We start from the raw sequence: 23,476 nt of genomic DNA, 5'->3' as shown, positions 1-23,476 counted from the left end.
GTTATAACTATAATTGAAAAATAAAATGCTATGTGCTACATATTTGTTTATATAGTAAAGGGTTAAAAATTAACTGTACTATACTTAATAGCAGTATATTTTATATTCTATAACTATATTGATAAGTTTGATAAGTGGCATACATGTGGCTTGGTATGTTGTTATGCAGATAATGTGCAAAATAACATTTTCATTAAAACAAATCCTGCTTCAACATTTTACATCACAACTAACCTTAATTTTAAATATCCACTACTTAAATGGTGACTTTGAACTAAGTGACGATCTCTGTTGGTAATGTTTTGAAATGTCTCTTCACATTGCCAGTAAGAATGTAGAAGTGTCAAATCAAAACAGAGTTGAGAGAAGGAGCTCAGACAGAGCAGGTCATCAATCACACGAGAAGACAAATGATTGGGCATTTCCACTACCTGCAGCTTTCTCAAGAATATAAGTCAAACGCTCGGGTTAGAACAGATTAAACACACACAGTATAATTTTCACTCTTCCTATACTTAACTGCTGCTATCAATGGGCTATAGGTAATAACGGAGACATCAGGAAATCCAAAGACAAAGGTTTGTCATATTCACTTTATTATGATAATTCCAGAGAAATCTAATACAGTATTTGGTTCAGAGACAATATAAAAATACATGACATCAGTTGAATACTATCTCAACACATATTGGACCCATTTTAAATGGTAAAAGGCTGCATATTGGCATAAAAATAACACTGCATTTTATACTTCTACTACAAAATCAAATCAGACATTCAGACTTGGTTTGTTGGCTTCATAGTTTTTCTTAGTAAAAATTCAGGATTCCAAACATTTTCAAAAGACTGGAGGAAAAATATGCAGACAGAAATGTAGGCATACAGTACACCTACACACAGTCACTCACACAATTGAGCATGCACACATAAATGTGCTACATATACCATGTATATGCACACAAACACACATGCATATATTTCCTTAACTGTGTGTAGATCGCCTGAGGAGGAAGCTGTGGACAGAGGCAATGACAATAACAATTTCATTTTATATTCATGTTTACCTACTTGAATACCTGACCTTCAACAAAAATATATAGAATGTGTCTAATTTGCTGCAATTTATGAAATGAAAAAAATCAGTACTTGCTGCATTTTTCACAAAAAGTTTTAAAGTGTAGTAAAAACAACACCAGGATACTGAACTGAGATGCTACTTTGCGATGAGACATTCTGTCTTTCAACATTCTCCTTCTCCATCACACCCACTGAGGACACCACAATGCACAAACACAATGTCAGGATGTCAGCATCTGCGGAGATACGCTGTGTTCTTGGGCCGCGGGGGGAATCTGACAAAGAGGCCAAGACAGGTCAAACAGGGGGTAAAAGAAACAAACCGAATTTACTGTCTGTGACACACACTGTCTGCGACTGCTATGTAATTTGGAAAAACACCAATCAATATGAGGACTTTAAAAACTATACAAAACAACTCCTGTGCATTTGATAAGTGCCTTGATTAGAGATAGTCCCAGTTCTTCAAATACATAAGAGAGGGAAGCAGGTTAAGAAAAATAAGCATATCATACAACACTTACAAAAAAAAACATAATTAAAAGTACATATAGACACTACATACAAGTTACCCTCATCATATTGCACAAATACTCAAGTGGCATTTTGTACTGGCCCTCTTTGTTCAGTCTCTACACGGATACACAAAGAAAATCTGCAGTGTACGGAAAACGTACACGTACACACAAGGAGGAATAAGCTACAGAGCTCAAATACATACAATGAGGAGACATTTCACAAATGTCGTTGGTCTGGAAAACACTCAACTGTTTTAAGATTAGCTTGGAAGGTGAATAAATTATTCAAACAATCAAAAAAGAGGAGGTGAGTAACTATAATGGCATGTGAATATATATATGCATCAGTAAATAAAATGTATATAAAGAACATTTTCACAATTCTGGTGCGTCTTGTATTGTTGATACTATTTGAAAGGATTGCCTGCTTAATCAAGAGGTTTGACATGTGATGGGAATATTTGAAAAGTAAAAATATAAAAATACATTTACACTGATAGAAATGAAAGAAACAGTGGGTTCACGGATCAACCGTCACTCTAGGACTGCAGCCCTCGTGGAATTCCCCCATCATGCAAGCTCTCATGCATGTCAGCAATCACATATAGCAAGAAAAGTTGATATCTTTAACATCAAACTCAATTTTTCTCAAATGATTTCCATATAATTAAAAATGTTCAGTATAGCTGAAATTAAAGCCACAATATTTAAAAGTAGTTTGCATTAAAGCAGTTATCTTTACTGACTAATGTATTGTTGCAAACAGAACATAAAAAATGTTGTTGCTTGTGATTATACCATTGAGTGCTAATTAGCTGTATTCAGAGCTGGGGACGAGTTTAAAGCTTAAAGAAAAGCGGAGAAGCTTAAACTCAATAGACCAAAACTATTCATTGAAAAAATAATTGCACACATTTATTTTTCTAATTTCTAAGAAATGCTCAATATCAATCGTATAATATCACAGCCCTTTGTGTGTACCTATACTTTTCCAGGAGTTGAGGCGGGGACTCTTCAGCCTGTATCAACGTGTGCTTGTTCATCAAAAAGAAAAGCTCCGCGAGCTGATCAATAACGTCCATTAGAGGTCTAAAAATTATTTTTCCCTTCCGCAGACTCGTCTCCGATCAAGAGACAGAGCGGAGCATTAGCTGCAATTAGTGGCACAATGACATTGAACATGAACGTGAAGGTTGGACAGTTCATACCACATTTAACGTCAAAGTCTTGCTTTCTTAATAAGCAGAAGAGTGATGCTTTATGCACAATAAACAGCTGCACCTTGGAGGGCAGGCAAGGCTGGTGATTCAATTGGCCAGAAAAGAATTAAACGCAACACGTTAAGATTCTATTTTTGTATGTGTGTGTTATCACAGGCTTGAGCTTTATGGTTGCAACAAATCATCAGGAAGTGGTGATGGACTAATCCTGAAGAGACCAGACAATGACCAGAGGAAAACTACTGGAATTCAACCCCCAGACAGACTATTTTAGGGAAACTCCACCCAGTGGGTGCAGCTGCATGAGTCCACATAGAAACCTGAAAACTGATGTGCTAACTCCTCCTTACAGGCACATTACTCAGCTCTGAATACAGCCATACATCTCCATACTGCACATTACATGAGTGATTATTTCCAAGCTCCTATTCCTAATGGTTTATTGCTACCTTTTGGCCATAAACAAGATTTTAGATTGGTTTTTTTGGGTGATTAGAGAATCAAGAATGTTCCTCCAACTTCCAAAAAAGCCATGGGGTTACTATTTCAATATGGACTCCCCGACACCGCTATTGCATAGCACGAAAATGGCACCATAACTTTAGATTTGTGAGCTACAAATGACCCAGCGGGTGAGCTGTGAAGTTAAAAAAAACATGAAAAAGGCAGAAAGTAAGATTCAATTCAGCAGAGAAATCCATTGGTAAGTTAAAACTTAGCCCCAGACTTCTTAGCAATAGGAGGTAGCTGGTAACTATTGACCTCGAACTCCAATTAGGACAAATACCCCTCAAAGTGAGCATTTAATTGACCAAGAGATTCGAACACATCGACCCTCTCAGTCCCCCGAGGTGTTGTTGATAACTTTTTGGACTGACCTAACTAAAGCCCTTTGTAAATTTTGGCGGCTTAGATGTGATAGCAAAACAGCTTTTCATCTGTTTTTCAAAGTCAAGCTTTTGACTGGTTTGTCTCCTGTCTGACTATTATTGTGCTGCCATCACACAAGCACAATTCACTGAAAGGAATGCGGTGAATTTCCTGTTAGCTCTTGGGGGATGTGGTTTGTTTTTCCTGTTGCTGGGAGCCTTTTTTTCTCTCTTGCCCTCTTTAACTTCCTGTCCAGGAGCTTGATAGAGAAGCTACAGAGGTGAGCGTCAGAAGCCACAGATTAGACTTCTGTTTATCTGTCACCTCGGCCCGGTGGGTTGTGCTTTTTTTTTTTATTATTTGAATTTAACGAGAGGGCAGGATAGGGGATAAATGCTTCTCAAGCATTATTGAAGAAAACAAAAGCACAAAACCCATATAGGTGACTTTGAGGGGAGACGGCGGCCCTGCTGGTGGTGCAGATTAGCATAATCTCATGCCATGCTGCTGGTCGGCGTGCTTTGGGTGCTTCCGATGCTAGCGTTAGCGCTGCTGTTCTCAGAGGGGGAAGGGTTGTTCGAAACTGGTTGTCGTTTGGCACCTGAGCAGGGGCATCCTGAAGAAAAAGTAGAACAAAAAACTATGAGAACATGATAACAAGGAAAGAACTGATGAAAGGGCAAGAAAAGAGATTCAAAAAAAATGTCTTACCTGGAAGACTTGCTGCAGTTGTGCTCATGTCTAATCCAGTTGGGTATCCTGAATCAAGCAGAATGAGCAGATGTGGAATTCAAATAAATATAAAACGAGATCTGCTGTATCTTCGCTTTGTTATTAACTGTACATTTACCTGTTTTAATTTTGATGAACCACAGTGCTCCAATAAGTAAAACGCCAATCAGGAACCCTCCAAATGCAATGCCCAGGACACCAGGTAGACCGAAATCAAAGCACGGTGGGGCTGAAACATACACATTAAAAAAACACAATGTATGCAAGCTTCAGTTACACAACAGCAAAAAACATGGAGGAGGTGGGGATAATTCATCTCTTAATAATCAAATACATTACTTCTTGTAGACGGGGAATTCTTTGTCAAAAAAATTCTCGTGTTCTATGATCGTCCCGCTTGAACAATTAGCTACAAAAAATATTTTCTTATATCTGACTATTTAATGACTTTTGATGAAATAACGCGAAGGACGGTTAGCACCACAGCTGCACGCCGACACAGGCTGATTTTCTTGCAAGCTGAAACCAACAGCTGCCTCAACAGTTAGTTTAAAGATTTATGATACAGATTTCAAAATGATGTTATGTCAAATATTAAATGATGTGTACAAGCAGAAGCGTGGCTCTTTAACACTGCCTCCCCCCCATCTCCTCGTTACCATGACAGCACAAGTAAGGCCCATGTAGAAAATATATCAGTCATTACTTTTGCAGGGTGACCTCACCCCAACAGAAATTTAAAAAAAGTAAATTTGTACTCTATCATTTCCCCTTTTCTAATTTAATGATACAAATTTCACTTTACAATCAAGTTATGCATTTGGCGATGTTCTTTGGGCTGAGCCCTGTGCTGGCTCGCCCTGCACAATGTGCTTCTCTGCTAACAGACTTAATAGAAAACATAAAACTCAGAGCCAGAGGCAATAAAAAAATCACTTTCCCTCGGAGCAGCTCTGAAAGAGAAAGAGAACACGGCACAAACACTAAAACTTGATCAAGCCTCTGACATACAACACAGTGGCATAGACAGACTGTATAAGCCTGGCAAGGCCAACCTACAATTTTACTCCACTCATTGTGGTCCGGCGAGGCTGTGGACGGATCACCTTGAGACGTACGTCATTTCGAGAAGGCTGTACAATAGATCATTGACAGTTTTCCCCTTCACTCAGGCATCACCTTAAACTGCTCTGACAACTGATTGTACAAACAAACCACTCACTGGGCACCTATTGATTGCTGCTTCCAATTTCTAAGCTGGAAAAAAAAACATCCTTGAAAATCATTTTGAAATCTTTTTTTTTTTTAATCGACACAAACCTGATCTAAACTTTGCAGCATCAGTATTCAGTGTATGAGAACAGGCTGTTAAATTTTCTCCAGACTTGAATCTGAACTTAAGGAGCTACACACGCACACAACTTTGTCTCTTAGCACACAAGAAAGCAGTCCACAGTCCCCACTGGAACATAATCCATGTGTGCATACTATGAAATGATATTATGAAAAAACATGCAAAGGTTGTAGAGATGCTCCCACAAGTATCTGCAACGTTCGTAAGAAACTAATCATCACCTTTGCATGAGTTTCTCTCACCTGCCTCCTGCCTCCTGGTGGGAAGTGTGAGTCTCAGTACATCACTGAGCATCATACAACAGAGCTCTCATGTACTGATGTACACTAATGACAGAGGGTTTGATTTGGTAGAAAGGTTCCACCATTGTGCATTTGAATAACTGACGCATGTCTACTGTGTGAGCCTAGATTACATCATTTCATGCTAATATCTCAACATTCATAATTGAAATTGGATTTACAAAGTGTAATGTCACTCAAAAGTAGAATTCTTTTTATTTTTTTAATTTAATAACAATTATATGCTTATTTGATGAAAAAAATACCAGCTGAATTAAACGCAACTCAGCACTGAAACAGGGACATCTTGTGGCTGTTTGAACTAACTACATCTGTCAACCCACTTTGTCGTGTCAGTGAGCAACATTCCTTGACCCTGAATGGGAGAAACATCACAGCAGCGTGATCGTGCTTTTCCTCTTGAGACTTTTTCTTTTTTTCTCAAGGCAATCAGTTGCTGTGTTAGTGAGCCTTTGACAGCAAAGCTGAATAAACAGGAGCAGGAAGCAGAAGCTCCAGTGCAGGTGGACAGGAGGAGACAGGCAGCAGGCCTGTGCCGTGGCTCCCTGGAGCCCTCTTTATGAAAGCTACCAAACAGGAAGGATCGCTGAATGGAGCGCTCAGCCCTGCCCAGTGAAGGCAGAATGCAGCCCCCTCGCCCTGCTGATATAACCCTTGCATCTCTGACACCGACTAAAGAATGAAACCACGTAAGCAGAGCTACCCAACCAGCATTTTCCTTCCATTCCTGTGTTTCAGCCGCGCCAGAAAAACATTTTCTAACTGCACACAACAGGACACAGGAAGGTATGGATGAGTGGTTTAGTCAGCTTCCTCACCACACACACACACGCAGCAACACAGACACACCAGCCTCTGTGCGTGCAGAATAAAGCTTAAAAATAAACAATCCCTTTATCATTCGTACAAAGAACAAACTCCAGGTGTTCTTCTACGCGGCGTCGACTTTCTTGTTCTATTTTGCTTAGAAATGTATTTTCCTCAAGATTAATCACCCGTCTGGAGACTTCTGTCATTAGTCCAAAAGCATCTTTCCTAGTTTGAGTCGTCTGTGTTGAATGGTCCGACAATAGAATCAGGCTGGCTGTGTTTGGACAGTGACACAGTCAGGCCCCACTTGGAAACACAAAGGAATTCACCTCCCTCCCCAGACGACCATTACTTCTAATTGTGGTCACGAGGTCATTCTGCAGACCTTCCTAAAGGACAAGGCTCTGGCCTGAAACCCCCTCACCGGCTTCACTGCATATCCTGAGTCCACTGCTATGACAACCGCCATGCACAGCGTTTGTTTTGCACAGACAGCAACAATATGCATGAAAATTAAAGCAGCGGGCAGCAATGTACTGGCTGAGCATCGGACAAAATTAAAAAAAATGTAAATTAAACTCAAGGTCATGATCAAGACAACATTATGTGGAGACAACATTTCACAGAGTGAAACTTTAAGTATTTATTTTGTTCGTTGCAGTTTCATTGTTGTGAAAACAATGAGGTTCCCGTGTTAGTTTTTGTCAGAAATTTAATTATAAGATTGAATTAAGACAAAACTGTATCATCTGCTTCCATGAGAACAATAAAAAGAGTAAGAGAAAAAAATGAACTGGTTTATATTTTGGAGTTTAAACTGAACTCACTTGGTGGTTGCAGACACGGCTGGGTAACCTCCACCTTCACTTTTCCTCCATCTCCACATTTCTAGTGAGAACAAGATGAAAACAACTTATTGACAAATTAAAAAATGAAAGAGGCTATGCATATTTTTAAATCGCTTTACTAATTCCAATGTAACCTTTAACTTAAGATTAAAAGCTTTTTCATCTTGATGAACCCCCACCTCAAAGTAGCACAGTTTGACGGAGCACTCCAGGTCCCACGTGGTGGACGTCAGCTCTTGGAGCTGATCTAAAGAGAAGCTGAGTCGAATGCTGTTGGGGCAGGATTTGGAGGAGCAGGACTCCGGGATGAAGGGCAGTTCTTTTACTACAGGGCATGAATCCTTAGAGTACACGAAGCAGCTGATCACCTTGATGGTCAAGGCGATGTCCCCAAAAGTGTGACTTGAAATCTACAGGGGACATAGAGAAGGCAACATTAATTGTGAGAGAATGTAAATTCAAGAATCTGTAGTATCTGAGTATAGAAACATCTGCCGAGTAGGTCATGTGTTCACATCTCCATTTGTCTGTTTAGGCAAAAAGATTATGCAAAAACTACTGGATGGATTTGTATGAAACTTGGTATAAGTCCGGGAGGAACATATTAAATTTCATTTTCTTTTACATTGCAAAATCTGGCTTTTCCAATATTTTCAGAAATTTCCCAGAGAACATTCATGGATCTTGACTAAATCAAAAAATCAGGCACATTTAGAGAACTGATTTCTATGAGTGTGTCAAATTTGGTGAATTTTGATTAAGGGGACTCGACTGAGTGCCATCCTACAGTAATGAAGACTATATTTTGTAATAAATAGAAGATAAATGATTTCTTACCTCAGCGTAAATTCTCTTGTCGCTGTATACCTTGGTGTTGGCGTCTAGGGGAGAGCGGTAATCTGGCGAGGAGTACAGCTGCATCAGCAGAGGCATCTGGTGAGGACTGCTGCTTGTGCTTGAATTGATTGGTCCAAGTGTTGAATTTGTAACTGAGAGAGGAACAAAAAAATAAACCATCTTATATAAACCAATCTGTTCATGTACTTTTTTGTGTTAAAAGCCTAAAAGGAGTTATTCTAGTTGCAGCACAACACACAGTGTATGTACAATAACACAGTGCATAGCAGTAATAGTGTGAAAACAGTAATGATGATGGTGGAAATGACTTTGACTATTATTAAAGCAGTCATTATCCTCCTGATCTCATCTCTAGGATTGTGTAACATGTATTATATGCTTGGCTATGACTTCACGGCATCTGCTCTAAAATGCCCTTTCAAAACTAATTTTAACTTTCAATGTCTTACCTTCCAGGTCGTCATTTTTCCCAAGGACCAGTATGATTGTGGGGTTCACTGGTCTGAGCTCAGTGTAGCTGGTGAAAGTGCTGACTTTAAAAACCTCTAAAGCCTTCCTTTGCACATCCCTCGCATTGTCACTGGTCAGCGTGTGCAAGGGCGAGATTCTTTGTGTGGGCAGCAGGATGTCATTGTTGGACTGTGGAAAAGGGAAGACGCGCTCGCATTTAGAGGCTGTGTCACTCAAGAAAATCACTCAATCATTTCCACTGAAGTGGGAAAACGTATTGTGTGTAAGAAGTCAGAGAGATGTAGCACTATTTACAACAGTTTTATCACAGAGAGCAGCTTCTCTCCTCTTTAAGAATCCTGTGTCACACGTGCTGGTGTGGGACAATAAATGTGATAACTGTGTGAGCCATAACTACTGTGTGTGTGTGTGTGTGTGTGTGTGTGTGTGTGTGTGTGTGTGTGTGTGTGTGTGTGTGTGTGTGCTTACACCAAACTGGGTGTACTGTGCATTGAGGACGATCCACGTCGTTCCCTGAGGACCCCTGAGGAACACCCTGATCTTCTTTATGTCAACACGCAGTGTTACATTGCTGCAACACGAACAACCACACATTACATGTTTGCTTACAAGACCAGACAATAGAAACAACACTACATGTGGTGAATCTCCAGGATTACCTAATGCTCGCATTCTCTGGGATGTTAATGATGTGAAGCTCGGTGTCATCCGCTGGGTTCTTCGGCTGCTGCGGTGAGCACGACAAGAGCGAGTGTGCAAGAGGTTGGGTGGTAATTTCCATGAAGTGCTTCTCTAATGCATCTTCACTTTTAAGCACACAATGACGAGACCCAGGTTTGGTTCCTGTAAAAAAAAAAGAAAAAGTTAAATTCTTATCGTTGTTCATTTGTTGTTTGTAACGGAAAATAAAATTATGAGCAAAAAATATTCCTGTATGCATGATCCCATTTACTAAAGAAGACAAAAGCTTCATAAAACCGATTGCCAGCACTTCTCTTTATTGCAGCAGTGCTGCAGTGATTGCAATAACTAATAAACAATTATAGCTTGTAATTTGTATTGATTTAACAGTGGTGCTCTTGGAGACCATTTCCAGTGGCACAACTGATATCTCAATTTACAGTGTTTCACTTGGTGGTCAGTGCTGGGGAGTCCAGTCTGCAGGAGACCAAACTGCTGGGGCAGACACATAAGTACCTTGCTTCTCTGTGTATGGAGAGGAGTCTCATGGGAGAACACTGTGCTGCACTCAACTTTTGACCTGCGCCCCAGTGCAATGCCCAATCTGCAATGCTGGAAAGTGGTGGGGGATATAAGTTTCCCACTGCACCTCATATAACCTCATTACACCAGCAACAACACGCAGCAGTGTGAAATACCCAACAGAATATTTGAAGCTTATTCTGCTGGGTTGGGTTTTTCACAACAGAATATTTGAACCGAGTTTGGGGAGTTGTGGATTATGCAACAGGAGCTGTCTGAGAAAGTTGACATTTGTTAGCAGTAGAGCCCGATATCGGCAGATATGACCCTTTCACAGACATGTCGGTATCAGATGTGTAGATATGTTTCTTTACTGAGCTATTTTATCTACATTTTATATTTCTAATATAGCTGATGATTAACTGTGAAATATCAAGCCTAATTAAATGTCTTTGTCATAAGGATTAAATTGTGACATTGAAAGAATCATGAGCAATTTTTAAAAATAAATATATATCGGTTTTGGAAATGTTTTGCTCCCTTACATCTTTATCTGCCTCTGCCCCCAAAATCCATATTGGTTCGGCACTTTTTACTATCAGAATATATTGTCACCACAATGTTGACACAGTGGAAATTATCAGTTATAAGCAACTATGTTTCAAAACTTCATGGGTTGAGTATATTTCTTGCAGAATAACTTCAAGCTACCTGTAATCACCACAGGTCCTGGCTGGCTACCAGCCTGGCAGCTACATTAAAAATGGTTCTTTAAATATGGATTAACACTTCTCAATTGCACTAGCAACAACATGATAGCAGTAGCATGTCAGGAGCGATCAAGGAACCACAAGGAATATGCACATACTGTATTTTCTCCCCACCTACTTTGCGAATCCTCCACTTGGCAGCAGACTTGTTGTGTAATCACTGCACAGACTTTTCAAACACCCACAACATCCTACATGAGTTCACCTAACACCCCAAAACAGGCCGAGACATATGATGAAACAGCGATGTAAACTTCTTCTGCAGGAGTTTTAATTCCCCTGCGGACTGTGGGCCCGTTATAGCTCGAGCTAAAACTAAGAGTGGCTGAACAACAGAGTGTTGAATATGCAATTTAAACAACACAGTTAAATTGGGCAAAAAGAGAAATATGGCCATCAGGGACTTAAACCCATGACCTTCAGCAAGGGATTCCCAACCTTGGGGTCAGGACCCTCTGAGGGTCCTCATCGCTCAAGCAATGATGGAAGAATAAGAATAGCATCAGTTGCAGCAAAACAATTTACAGCACCATAAGAGACTTGTACTTTGGTGTTTTGTTTTGCAAGCTTGTTTAAATAAATATCCTTTATTTGGGATAATGGGGGTCCGTCCCAAGTGTCTGGTACTTTAATGTGGGGGTCAAAGGCTGAAAATGTTTTAACCTCTGAGCTTCAGTTCATCCCTGTAATATACATGGAGAAGGACAGGAAATCATAAAGAGACATGAGAAAGATTGCAGCCTGAAACTATTCCAGCATGATCAATCGCTCACTTCCATCTTAACCCATGTCAGAGCTCTGCTTTGGCTTCAACTGCCTTAAGGAGGCCTTGCTTAGAAATGATTGTGCTTCATGAAGCATCCCGCTGCTACTGCTGCTGGCCAAAAGCAGCCAGTAATATCCCAATGTCCAGACTCAACTCAGCCATGAACGTTCAGCATTGCTGGCCCTTTGTTCATGGTTTCCCTTTTCAAATGTTTCTCCATGTGCAATGAAGAGACTGAAAAAAAGTCAAGGCCCACACTGTTTCCTCAGTGATTTCATCAGAGAGAATTTTTTAAGCACACGTAAGATAAGAGATGGCCCATGGTGAATTTTATCAAGAGCACTGGAAACAAAACCGAATCCATCCTTGATTACTGTACCGCAGACTCCACCGACGAGTTGTGTAAGCAGGAGATTTATGTTTTGCCGACTGTAATTACTTTGCTCTCTTCAGCATCGAAAATATGGTTCGAGACCAAACAAAGACGCAGATAGCATATCCCAGATAAACATCATGGGTGACAGGGCTGATAAATCTGAAACACTTCAAGGCAGACAAAGTCCTTTTCAGTGATCTGATTGAAATCTATCATGTTGTCTGGTCTGCTTCCTCATTTCATGTATGGCATGTTAACATGCAATTAACTCCCTCCCAAAGACTGTATATAAAGATAGACGTGGCTGATCCCAAAATAGTGAAGCCAAAGTTTCTTGACAGCCCCCTGGTGGCTGGCTGCACTATAGATGATAAACCCCACCTCCTCCAGGTTAGAGAAGGGGACATGTTATGTATATAAATGGTTTGAGTTGACTTAAGAGTGGTCTTTATATTCAGAGCAGGACTTGTCCAACTCACATTCCAATTTTGTTAAGCTTTCACTCAAAATCCTGCTCTTGACCTCAAATAGCCCCTGCTTTTGCTTAGATTTGCTCTGTTTGTGCTTAAACTTTGCACTTACACTCACCGTCACATGTGAAACCTCTGCTCTCCGATCTTTTTAATCTGCTCGTGCATTTTTTTTGTGAACATCTGTCAAACTTGTATAGTGTTTTACAAATAAAATTGTTTTACAAATCTGATTCTGAGTCCTGCAGCTCTTCACTTTTACAGTTTCACAGAGAAAACTGCAACCAGCATAACCACAGACAAAACAAACAACCCATTCCAAACAACGTGTTCTGAACAGCACTCATCAGCCAGGTTGCACAAACAATTCTCACCTGTCGTTCCTGTTGATGAGATGGATATCAGATTCCGGATGGTGGTGTAGGAAGTCACGCCGCCAAACTTCTGTGTTGCCCACTTGACCAGCTCCTCTTCCTGAGTGGGGATGTCATGCTTGTGGACGTTGTCCTGATATTTATTACCATGCATGACTATCGATGAGTTATTGCTCACCTGTAAAGCAGAAGTTCATGACCTGTCGGTTAATTTCATGAAAAGGCAATTTCCTGAAAGAAACACAGTCATAAATGTCTCAGTCGTAAAAAGGCATGAATGTGTGTGTGTCACTCATTGCTACAGTAACACAGGAATGACTGAGTCAGCTTTGTATTTATTAATATATAAACGTCATGTCTGCGCTGATGTTGACACATCCAAACTTCTTTACCCATCCCTCTTATTCTCTCTTTATTTCCTAAACCTCCACCCGACTCTCCCTCCATTCTCTAAGCGGGGTCCTGTTAAAAAGAAATGTTTATTATGGTTAAGTGTCCACGAGCCCAGTTGCACAACCCTGTTGGAGCCAAGGTCTTTCCTTTGCTTCCTGAGTGGGGCCAGGAAATGGGACCTTTTTTAAGCTTTGTGCGTCACCACTGTCGGCCGAAATCTGGCTCCATACATGGTATAAATATATACATCTATCCCGTCGTCGAGACACCGCTGTTTCCTCGTCTGGCCCGATGGGAAATAATAGGGGTTTACATTAAGCGCTGCATGATTAAGAAGGCAGGGGAAGGCCTATAGACCATTAGTCGCATGTTAAAAGAAAAAAGACAATAAATAACAGCACAGTGCTTTTTCTCTGTGTCTATTTAGGCTCCACCATCAATTGACTTTACTTGGATTTGTCATTCTCTTCTTCAGCAATGCGAAGGCTGAATTTGAACAGCTCAAATTAATGGCGGCTACTTTTATAGATGAAAACAATGAGACAATCGGACAAAAATATCCTATTTCAAATGAGTTCTGCTAAATTACATTTTTTATTTCATCTTCTTATGTTCATTTTTGTGCTCCCGCCTAATTATTTCATTTTTTTATTCTTGGGCTTTACAATGGGCTGCACACATACAGTGTGATTCATAAGTATTCTGACTAGTACTATTCCGCCCTTCTTTGTCTGTGGAGTGAGGAGGTAGTGCGATGAGTAATTTTAGAACCAACTGGTTTTTTTTTTTTATCAGGTCAAGTGTGTGTAAATGATGAGAATCACTCTCCCGACCTGTCGAGTGTGTTCAACTATTTGTGTGGTGGGTTTTTTACGTCTTAAAATGGTGAAAGCCGAGTAAGCCTGAGGGAGTCATCGGTCCTTGACTCGGGATCAAAAATAGCAAGACAGTCATGACAGGAGGAGGAGGAGGAGGAGAGGAGACCCAAACAGCAGGATGGGTAGAAGAGGGAAATAACAATCGTAATCATTTGAGCAATTAGAGTTGAATTAAACTCTCTGCGGAAAAGTGGTTTGATATTCTGCAGACTCACAGGAAAAGTTCAAGGAACCCAGAAGATGTTGTGAGTGGAAACAAGCAGCTCTATCTACAGCAGATTACACAGAGCTCTGATTCTTTCCCATCAGCCTGTCCTTGGACTCACTGCTGCTTTCACGCTTCATCTTCTCCCCTAATCAATAGCATTAGATTCATTCAATACTAATATCTGCAGCTTTTCCAGCAAGGCCAGTGCTGCATGATTTATTGAAAAAGAAGTAAGATTCACAAAACCTTACGGACAAAAATCTTGCTGTTGACGTGTGTTCTATTTGAAACAACCCCTATGTGCTGAGGTCAGCTGTGGGAGTCTAACAAGGGCTGCGCTTGCGACAGCGAGCCAAGCTGTCAGAGGCGGTGACGAACTTTCTTTAGACGCAGAACAGATGCTGGGTCTCTCTTGGGCTGCAATCTGCAGTAAAACACCATTATCCCCCAGTGATACTGCTCATCCCACGAAAACATCCTGCGGTCACAGGCAACGTTGTCCAGGCTCTCGACAGGACATGAAACAGGATGTGGTATTAAAACTGCTGTCAGCGTATCATCGGCTTGTGACATCCCTGTAAACATGCCATCATCCTGATTGGTCCGCTGTGATTTATGTTATTGAGATGTGTTTTTTATCCACTAAACCAAATCTGCTGACCTGCTTTTCAAGCACATCAAATCATTTTGAAATATAAGTATCATGTCCTCCAGTGGTTTTAACTTATGTGAATGTGAAAATACAGTAACACACAGTAGGTGAGGTTAAGAGTTTACATTAATTCAGCTTTATTTCATGACGACCTGAAATGATTTTTGTGTTTTGAAGCAGTAAAAATAGTGACAAGTTTTCCAAGTCATGCATTCTGGTCCAGGGGGAAAACTCAGACAAGTCAACAGTCTTGAATATGAGGTATTTGTGTTATGAACTCAAACATGGAAGATAAACACAAAGCACAACCTTCGTGAGAGAAAAGCTGTAGGAATGTTTGCGGATGAATGGTTGAGAACATTGGAAGTGCTATTTAAACCATTTACCATCGCTCAGGGATTCAGTCATTTGTAAAAATAAATTTAAATTTAATAAACCTTTTGACATTGGAAACAGCTAAAAAGATTGAAACTGCTGTACTCAAAAACTAACAATTAGTTAGACAGAATAAAACAGAATCCTTGAACACCTGAAGACACTTGATGGTTTAAACATTTGTTTAATTCAGTTATTATAAATATCCCAGAAGTCGTGACTAACCAAAACAAATCAATGTTGGGTGTTTGAAAGTTTGAAAGTACAGTTTTAGACAATCTCATTCCTTTGGACCCATCAGCTCTTTTAATAAAATGTCCTGTTTAGTTTGATGGTCCCAAGTCAAACTGAAAGACAATATTTTCTAGGTTTGATTCCCCTTATATGGTTCATACAAAAACAATTTGACAAACCACAACACGTGCCACCCATTGTCCTCAGCGAAGTATTATGTCTTAATTTAAATAGACACTCCAGTAGCTGAATAAAAGTTTTGTGTTCTGTGGCCCCACAGATTTAATTTACAGATATAATGTGAGAACAGTGTGTAAACGTCAGAATCTCAAAGTTCATTGAGACATTAATTTTACAGCCGATGCCATCAGCCCCTCTCGTTGCTGGCCACGCTAAAACTCTTCTCGATTTTATAGTATAGATAATAAAAACACACAGAATGGGCTGATACACAGCAGCAGCCAGCACTTATGGAAAAGCAGCATGGTTCATTGTCTCTGTGAACAGGCTCACAGAGCTGCACAGCTGTGGCAGTTTGACTGTATGCAAACAGCTGGCACGAAACAAGAGCTACATGAGTAGGAAAATATAAACCTTTATTATCCCCCTTTAGGAGAAATTTGTCCTGGACAAGTACATCTGGAGAAATCCGAAAAATTAAACATTACTGATAAAAATAACCATTTATAATGGTGCCACCCCACAACCCATTAATTTTTCATGATTGGTTAGTACCGTTTAAAACAGCCTTATGCATCAGCAGCAGACTGTAATGAAAAATGAGCTGGAGTTAGTGGTCTATTGCAGGAATCAGTGTTTTTATCCGTTAACCTGAATATGAAAATGAAGACACAAAGAGATTTGACTCACATGAATGTTGACGTCAGCGTTGATGTTGACTAGACAGTAAACTGTGTGGGCCGACATGAGGATGAGGTTCATTGGCTTTGCATTTATCATCTCCAGAGCGAACATCCCCTGACTCTGCTGGGGGGAAAATAAATTGTTATTAGAAATGTTATCTTACATCCGCACAAAAGTGACAACTGACATATTATGACCATAGACTGTTAAAAGAAGGACAACCTGTCTCCACTTCACCCCACTATCTAGAAATGAGAAATCTTAGAAATCGTAATATACATTAAGTTTTGAAATACACCCAAGAATGTCTTTTATCTATATTAAGTTTACATTTTACAGTCCCACTTGATTGACTTAGATTTAGTGCTTCTTAAGTTTGCATCTTCTATTTTCCTGTGAATGCCAAATAGTTTGGAGTCTATGATTGTGATGTATGTGCAGAGATAGGTCGGCTCAGGCGTAAATCTTCAGGTACAACTTGCTTTAGTCTTCATAACTAGTCCCAAACCTTTCCTTACACCATGAAGCCGTCCACATGGGAGGTACAGTGCTGCCCGCAGTGAGTTTTTTTGGTAGGTGTATGATGCTAAATGTGCAAAATGTCTATATGTCATATGCAAGAACATATTCATCTGTGCAGGCATGTCAACTGGAAGCACATATTGCTATCATGGGATCAATAAATGTAGACAGAGAAACAGGCTCCATGACAGGCTCAGTTAAAATGCAATATGTTGTTGAGATTCATACTTCACTGCTAAGATTAGAAAAATAAAAACATCATAAAGATGTGATTTAAGCTTTGAATAAAGTGCAACACAAGGTGTGACAACTCTAAGACGTTTCACATGCAAATTAACAGTCATTTTTATGACCTTTCTGCACATAGGAGGATGGAAATCTTGATTTAAAGTCAGTATTTATTTCCTCCTTAAAGAGGCATAAAGATGTTTTTGAATCTTCGAAGCCTCTCGATCTGGCATGGAGCGCCTCTTAATGAACAGACCTCAAGTTGATGCGACGGAGAGACATTTTGCTCACAGCACCAAGTTTAAAAATAGTTCCGACTGCAGTTAAAATTCTGAACAAGTTTGATTCCCTTTTTTTTTACCCTGTTTTAAAAAAAAATCTGTGGCGGATGTGACTATTATCCTTGTTTTTGCATCTATGAAACGTCAAAACATGCGTCTCTCCAGAAGAAGACAGTGCCACTCATTTGATGACGGTGCGTGTATAGATAGGCAGGAAGGAGCTGTCTCGGCCGTCAGTCTCCAGTTGACACATTAATGCGGTAATGCAGCGCTGGGCTATTATTACACCTCTGCGCCGCACAAAAAACAAGGTAAACAAGTCAAAAGCAAATCAAAAGCTATCAAAATTAATTATCAACCTGATGTGTGATGAATGAGCTGCGCTTTTTTATTGAAGATAACATTAAAATCGTCTCTGGAGTTCGAACAACAGGAATCATCCAACAGCATTTACGCAAATAATAACCATAAGAAGAAGAATTTGGAGAAACCTATAATGTCGCTCACGATTTCAGCTAGTTTTTAATTGGCAACCTTGTGTATTCCCACTGTCCTGTACACACTGTACATAAAGGCTCATTAACATCATTTAACACATAATGTAATACCTCATTAACCATATTTTCAGCTGAGGGTAACAGATTCACTAATCACCACCACAGTCACTCTATGAATCAGCCTTAATTAACATGCTCCACACTTGCGCCCTGGAAAAACTGTTTCAAGTTGAGTTTTATCCATAAAAGTGCTGGTTAGTAAACCTTCTCACAGTTTGATATCTCTCTGTGTTTTAAAGACAGAATTAATTCCTATTAATCTTACCACTAATTCATTTTACTTCAATAATAGCCCCAAAAACTTCAAAAAGTTAAACTTTATGAATGTATTAGACAAAAACAACAACTTCGGAAATATCTGAGTAAGATTTTAATGGAAATATAACATTTACATTTACACATTTCTGCTTTCATCCATCACGACAAACACTTTTTTCTATTACTTTCGAAGATTGATTGTTTTCGGAGCAGAGCCTGTTGCGGGGACAACGAGCATGCTGGGAAAACAGTGTGAATCCCTGATATTAAATTAATTTACTCGCTACCTGATGTTGCAGGAGTCTTATGCGTGGGAATTGTGATGAGCTATGGACATTTTCAGAGTCGTAAAGAACAACCCAGGTCTGAGAGGACCATCCATAGAACAGCTCAGAAAGAGGGAGGGGTCGTAAAATAATTCCACAAATAAAAGTGATAAAAAACACTGTGTTTCAGATTATTTCAACCGCGTGCAACGCTGTGAAAGGAACAGTGGGAATAATCACATTTCGATAAGAAACTCGCTCCCCATCCTGAGTGCAAAACATTTATTCTAAATAAAGAATATACTGTAGCTTGATTGCCTGGAGGACACAGGGAACATTAAAGAGACTGGGTTATTATCACAGGCAGAGACTCAGAAACACGTCTTCCCAGAAAGGCGGCTTTGTTTTTACCTGAATCATGTTGCATACAGTAAAAGAAGTATGTAATTTCCTATAGAGTTCAGATGGAGATAACTCACTGCTGTTTTCCTTATATAATCCTCTAATGAGCTTCATTGTCTGCCTCCCTACTTTCCCTCCCTTTAGTTCGTTTGTGACTTTCATTCTTTCATTCTGAACTCTGGATCGCGACTGCTGTCGACCCAGATCACTCACCTTTGCTACTTTTGTTCCTGTTCTTTCAAGATACAATTGTTTTTCTTTTCAGGGTTTTTTTTTTCTTCCTCTGGAGCTTTTTTTTTTGACGGGTCTTTGCTGATGCAGTTTCCAGTTATTCTCTTTGGCTCTCTCCCTCAACTTGAATTGGCTCCGTTGGTATAGTCTCTGGCTCGCGCCCTAGAGCCCCGACCGTACCCAAAGCCAGCGTGTGACATCAATGGCCCCGCATACGAGCGGCTCCTCCCTATGAATTCTCCCGGCCTGTGCATGCAACCCCTTGATGTCCCTCTAAAATTCTCCACACGCTCAAACAGAGTCAACTGGCAGGTTGTAAATCAGCGTGAAAACAAAGGGATGGGGGAAGAGGGTGATAAGAAAATTTAAAGGACAAATGGGACATGGGAAGCAAACCTCCGATCTGACTGAGCAGTTTGGCAAGGGATGAAGATGTCCCCCCTACCTCTGTGTTTACAAGAGAAATCTGTTCTAAACAGTCCGGAGCAGATAAGAGGACTCTGTGTTGAGAGATCTCATGTCCACCATCTTCTTTCATTTGATAAAACATCTACTCATCATCCCACAGGAGAACAGGATATGCTAACTGTGCCATGTCCAATGCATCACGCAGCTCCAAAGTCAAATTCCTCTCGTGAACTCTCCAAAACCCCCACACCAATTTGTACTATTTCTGTCAGACAACTTCCACCACTCTTATTCTAAACTATGAGTCAAACTTTTCTGGCACTGAAATATTTATTTTTCTCCCACACAGCATAATGTTTCTGCTTTTTCACTTCAGGCTTAATAAGATGAGTGAGAGGAGCAATTCCCCAGTAATATGCTTTAAATCTATTTTGTCATCAAATAGCGTTTTTCCCTCTGATTTCCACTCCATTAAATATGATGTAACATTTTAGTCCATTAAATGGAAAAGACTTAAGATCTCAGCAACATGTCAGTAAACCCGGCTCTCTGAACAATCATCAGCTCGCACAAAGTTGTCGCTAAGTTACAGGCTGTGTTGTGTGAAGTTAGAAAACCTTGTCCATCCTACCAAGTTTTTCAGCAATGACAATTTTATAGTCAATGATGTTGAGTGTGGCTTCAATATATGTTTGAATGATTCATTGAGTTGATGTTATTTTTTCTTGAGTTGCATGTCGGCTTTTTCAGAGGTCTGCTAAGCAATCAAGACAACCTTCAAACCCCAGTTCACAACATTTTAAAATTAAAGCTCTATAATTCAGCTTGATATAATACATTGCAGCAACTTAACGAACATGGTGCTTTTAATTAGAAATAAGATTGAGCGAATCATCAAATGATCTGGCGGCGATTTTTAAGTTGCAGAGTCGCTGTCGTTTTTGTTCTACTCTGTCCAGAATGATGCCCCACCCCACTGACTGTTCTTGAGATATGTGTTCCCTACACAGACAGATATGGAATGAGAAGAGAGATAGATATGTCTTTGTGGATTATAAAAACTTCAGAGTCTTAAAACGCTAAATTCAGAGAAAAAACCCTGACAGGATTTTATAAATTTTATACAGGTGATAGATTCTGGCAGTTGGTGTGATGGGGCCTTAGCTATAGAGTGCACACAGCACAAGTGCTGCGCCTCTCTTAATCCACGCCAAATGAAAAGGAAAGACAGATGGAGCAGAAAAAAATAAAAAGACGATAAATAAACAGCAGTTGCTTAACACAAGTTGTGTGAACGCATTACATAAAGAACCCTAACAAACAGGGAGAGCAAACAAACACTGATAAAGAAATGACTAATGTGAGCTGACCGACAACACTGGACAGTGAAAAATGGAGTCTGGCACAGCAATAACAACATACAGATTAAAAGTTTTCTGGAGCTCCTTTTTTTTTTTGGGTGTCAGCCCTTTAAAAGTTTTAAAAATCAAAATGGCCCGAATACAAGATCTACAATAATGGCCTGTGTGTGTGTAGCTTAAAAGGGGAATGCAGCAGACACACCAATAAAAGCCTCTTAAGTGTAAGAAAATAAAAAACCCATCTTTCTGTTATCACTCACATCTGGTAATGGTTAGCTGGTTAAATTTTTTTGTGGAGGAAAAAAAAATTTCAGCTAATTTATTTCAGAATCTGGGTTAGAGTTTCAGTGTTCAACAACATTAAATGTATAGCAATATACTGTATAAGAAAAACCTGACGGGCACTTGGAGGGTGCATTCCTCTACCAAGGCTAACACCCTGTCTTTCCATGTTAAAGAAAGGGGGGGAAACATTCCCGGATCCACTCCAAGATTTAATGGGGTCTTTGTTGGGTTGTGACCTACCCCTCCACAGAATTTCCTTGAAATTGGTTCAGTGGTTTTTGAGTGCTCCTGCTGAATTACAAATAAACAGACAAACCTGATGAAAGCATAACCTCCTTTGTAGAGGTAGTAAAGGTAAATGTACCAAAATGCTTCATGGTAAGACAGTGGTCGCCTCACAGCAAGAAGGTCCCAGGTTCAAATCGGGATTTGGCCGTGTTTGCATGTTCTCCCTGTGCCTGTGGGGATTTTCTCTGGGTACTCCTGCTTCCTCCCTCTGTCTTAAAACATGTAGACTGGGGTTAAGTTGATTGAATGTTGTTTGTTTCTGTATGTTGGCCCTGAGATTTGCAACCTGTCGGGGGTGAATCCCTCCTGTGGTAGAATGTCAGCTGGGATTGGATCCAGCTCCCCCTTCAAAGGATAAGCGATGATGGATGAGTGTTCCTTCATTCTACCCTCTTGTGCACACTAACATCTCATCCTGCCAATCTCTGATGTAAGTCGACCACATTGCACAACAAGGTGAACATGTATGGAAAGCAGAGACACTTCCTTCTGTTTGGTGCATCAATTAGCAGACAGGTAGAGATGTTAGAAGAACCTACACAGTAACAGTGACTGTCCACTTCATCTCTGGATCTGGAAGTAAGTTTCTCATTTATTTTCTCTTTTGACATTTCAGAGGATTCTTATGAAATGAGTTTTAAGTCAGGAGCTCTTAAAATCGTAAAACAGCAAAGGTACAAGACTTATTTTAAGACTAAAGGAACTACGCATCTGATAAACCAGTGCAAACAAGTTGATATCATACAGACTTGTTGCTTCTGCAGGAGCATATACGATTTATTCTTTGCTGAAGCATATCAGAATAGGCAGATTCCCAAGTGTCTCACATGTTTTTCACTGTCAAGCTGATTTTGCATTTTTCACACTGGTTCCTCTGCATCTCGTTTGTGTGCGACGTGCTTACCATGTCAGCAAAGTTAAGGATGTGGACCTCTAGCTGGTCCTCTGTGACGAAGCTGGTCCAGCAGCCAATTAGCATCTCCCTCACGTGGAACCATGGCTTGTCATTAACCTTTTTCGGATCACACGTCTGACTCGAGGCTAGAGGAAAATAGAGTACAAATGGTTAAGCAGTGTCAGCGGCATAAATTCAAGTCACAGTAAATAATAATTCATGTTTCCAGCATTAAAACTGGTGGGATTTTCTTGTGTTATCAAGTCTGATAGTGGAAGAATTGCAAGAGTATCCACAACAATCTGCCATACTTAGATATGAATGAAGAATGAAGACGTGTTTGTGTGAAATCCAAAAAGGCATTATTTAACAGATAGATGAACCCAGCAACATTACAGATTCCATGTCTAAAAATGGGCTAAGTTTGTTATTAGTCACCATAAAAGCTTTTTCCCTGGTCTCCGAGGATGGATGTTAAATGTGTGGGTAGGACTATATTGTTTAAAAAACGGATCTTATGGCTCACGTTTATCAGACGTGTCAGGACACTGTGCTGCAGTCATCCATCAAGCCTGCACACTACGCTCTCTAATGTGAGTCTGCTGTTTAACCTGGGGATCTGTGACTAAGGAGGCTGGATCAATGCCTGCTGTTTGACCTATGCTGTGTGTTCTATTGTGTTGGGTTGCCGTGAGTGTGTGCAGCGTGTGCACATGCTCACTGTAACCTGCCTAAGGTTATTGGCGGGGTACAAAATATGCTGCGGCAAACTTCCTCTTTCCTCAAGAAGAACAGTGGAGACAGAATGCAGAGGGTCAAATATCTTTTCCAGCTCAATCAGAGAACTCTTTCCTGGCCCATCTCCCATCTT

General features: G+C 40.1%; 1 protein-coding gene across 2 annotated transcripts in view; it reads right to left on the bottom strand.

The window, feature by feature from the left end:
- Window positions 1-579: 579 nt before the first annotated feature.
- eng (endoglin) overlaps window positions 580-23,476 on the bottom strand; it is a 38,911-nt gene continuing 16,014 nt past the window's right edge. The window contains exons 3-14 of one of the 2 annotated variants that reach the window (XM_020082423.2): window positions 22,615-22,751; window positions 16,630-16,746; window positions 13,020-13,197; window positions 9,720-9,903; window positions 9,529-9,631; window positions 9,039-9,228; window positions 8,569-8,720; window positions 7,911-8,141; window positions 7,711-7,771; window positions 4,536-4,646; window positions 4,397-4,444; window positions 580-4,301 (exon numbers count right to left, since the gene is read on the bottom strand). In XM_020082423.2, coding sequence (XP_019937982.1) covers window positions 4,180-4,301; window positions 4,397-4,444; window positions 4,536-4,646; window positions 7,711-7,771; window positions 7,911-8,141; window positions 8,569-8,720; window positions 9,039-9,228; window positions 9,529-9,631; window positions 9,720-9,903; window positions 13,020-13,197; window positions 16,630-16,746; window positions 22,615-22,751 — 1,634 coding nt within the window. In that variant the 3' untranslated portion in view covers window positions 580-4,179. The remainder of the gene's footprint in view (window positions 4,302-4,396; window positions 4,445-4,535; window positions 4,647-7,710; window positions 7,772-7,910; window positions 8,142-8,568; window positions 8,721-9,038; window positions 9,229-9,528; window positions 9,632-9,719; window positions 9,904-13,019; window positions 13,198-16,629; window positions 16,747-22,614; window positions 22,752-23,476) is intronic. The other variant, XM_020082424.2, reaches the window with a different exon arrangement.

Source organism: Paralichthys olivaceus, chromosome 18 (assembly GCF_024713975.1).
Source record: "Paralichthys olivaceus isolate ysfri-2021 chromosome 18, ASM2471397v2, whole genome shotgun sequence".
NCBI lineage: Eukaryota > Metazoa > Chordata > Actinopteri > Pleuronectiformes > Paralichthyidae > Paralichthys > Paralichthys olivaceus.
This window is presented reverse-complemented; position numbering and strand designations above follow the sequence as displayed.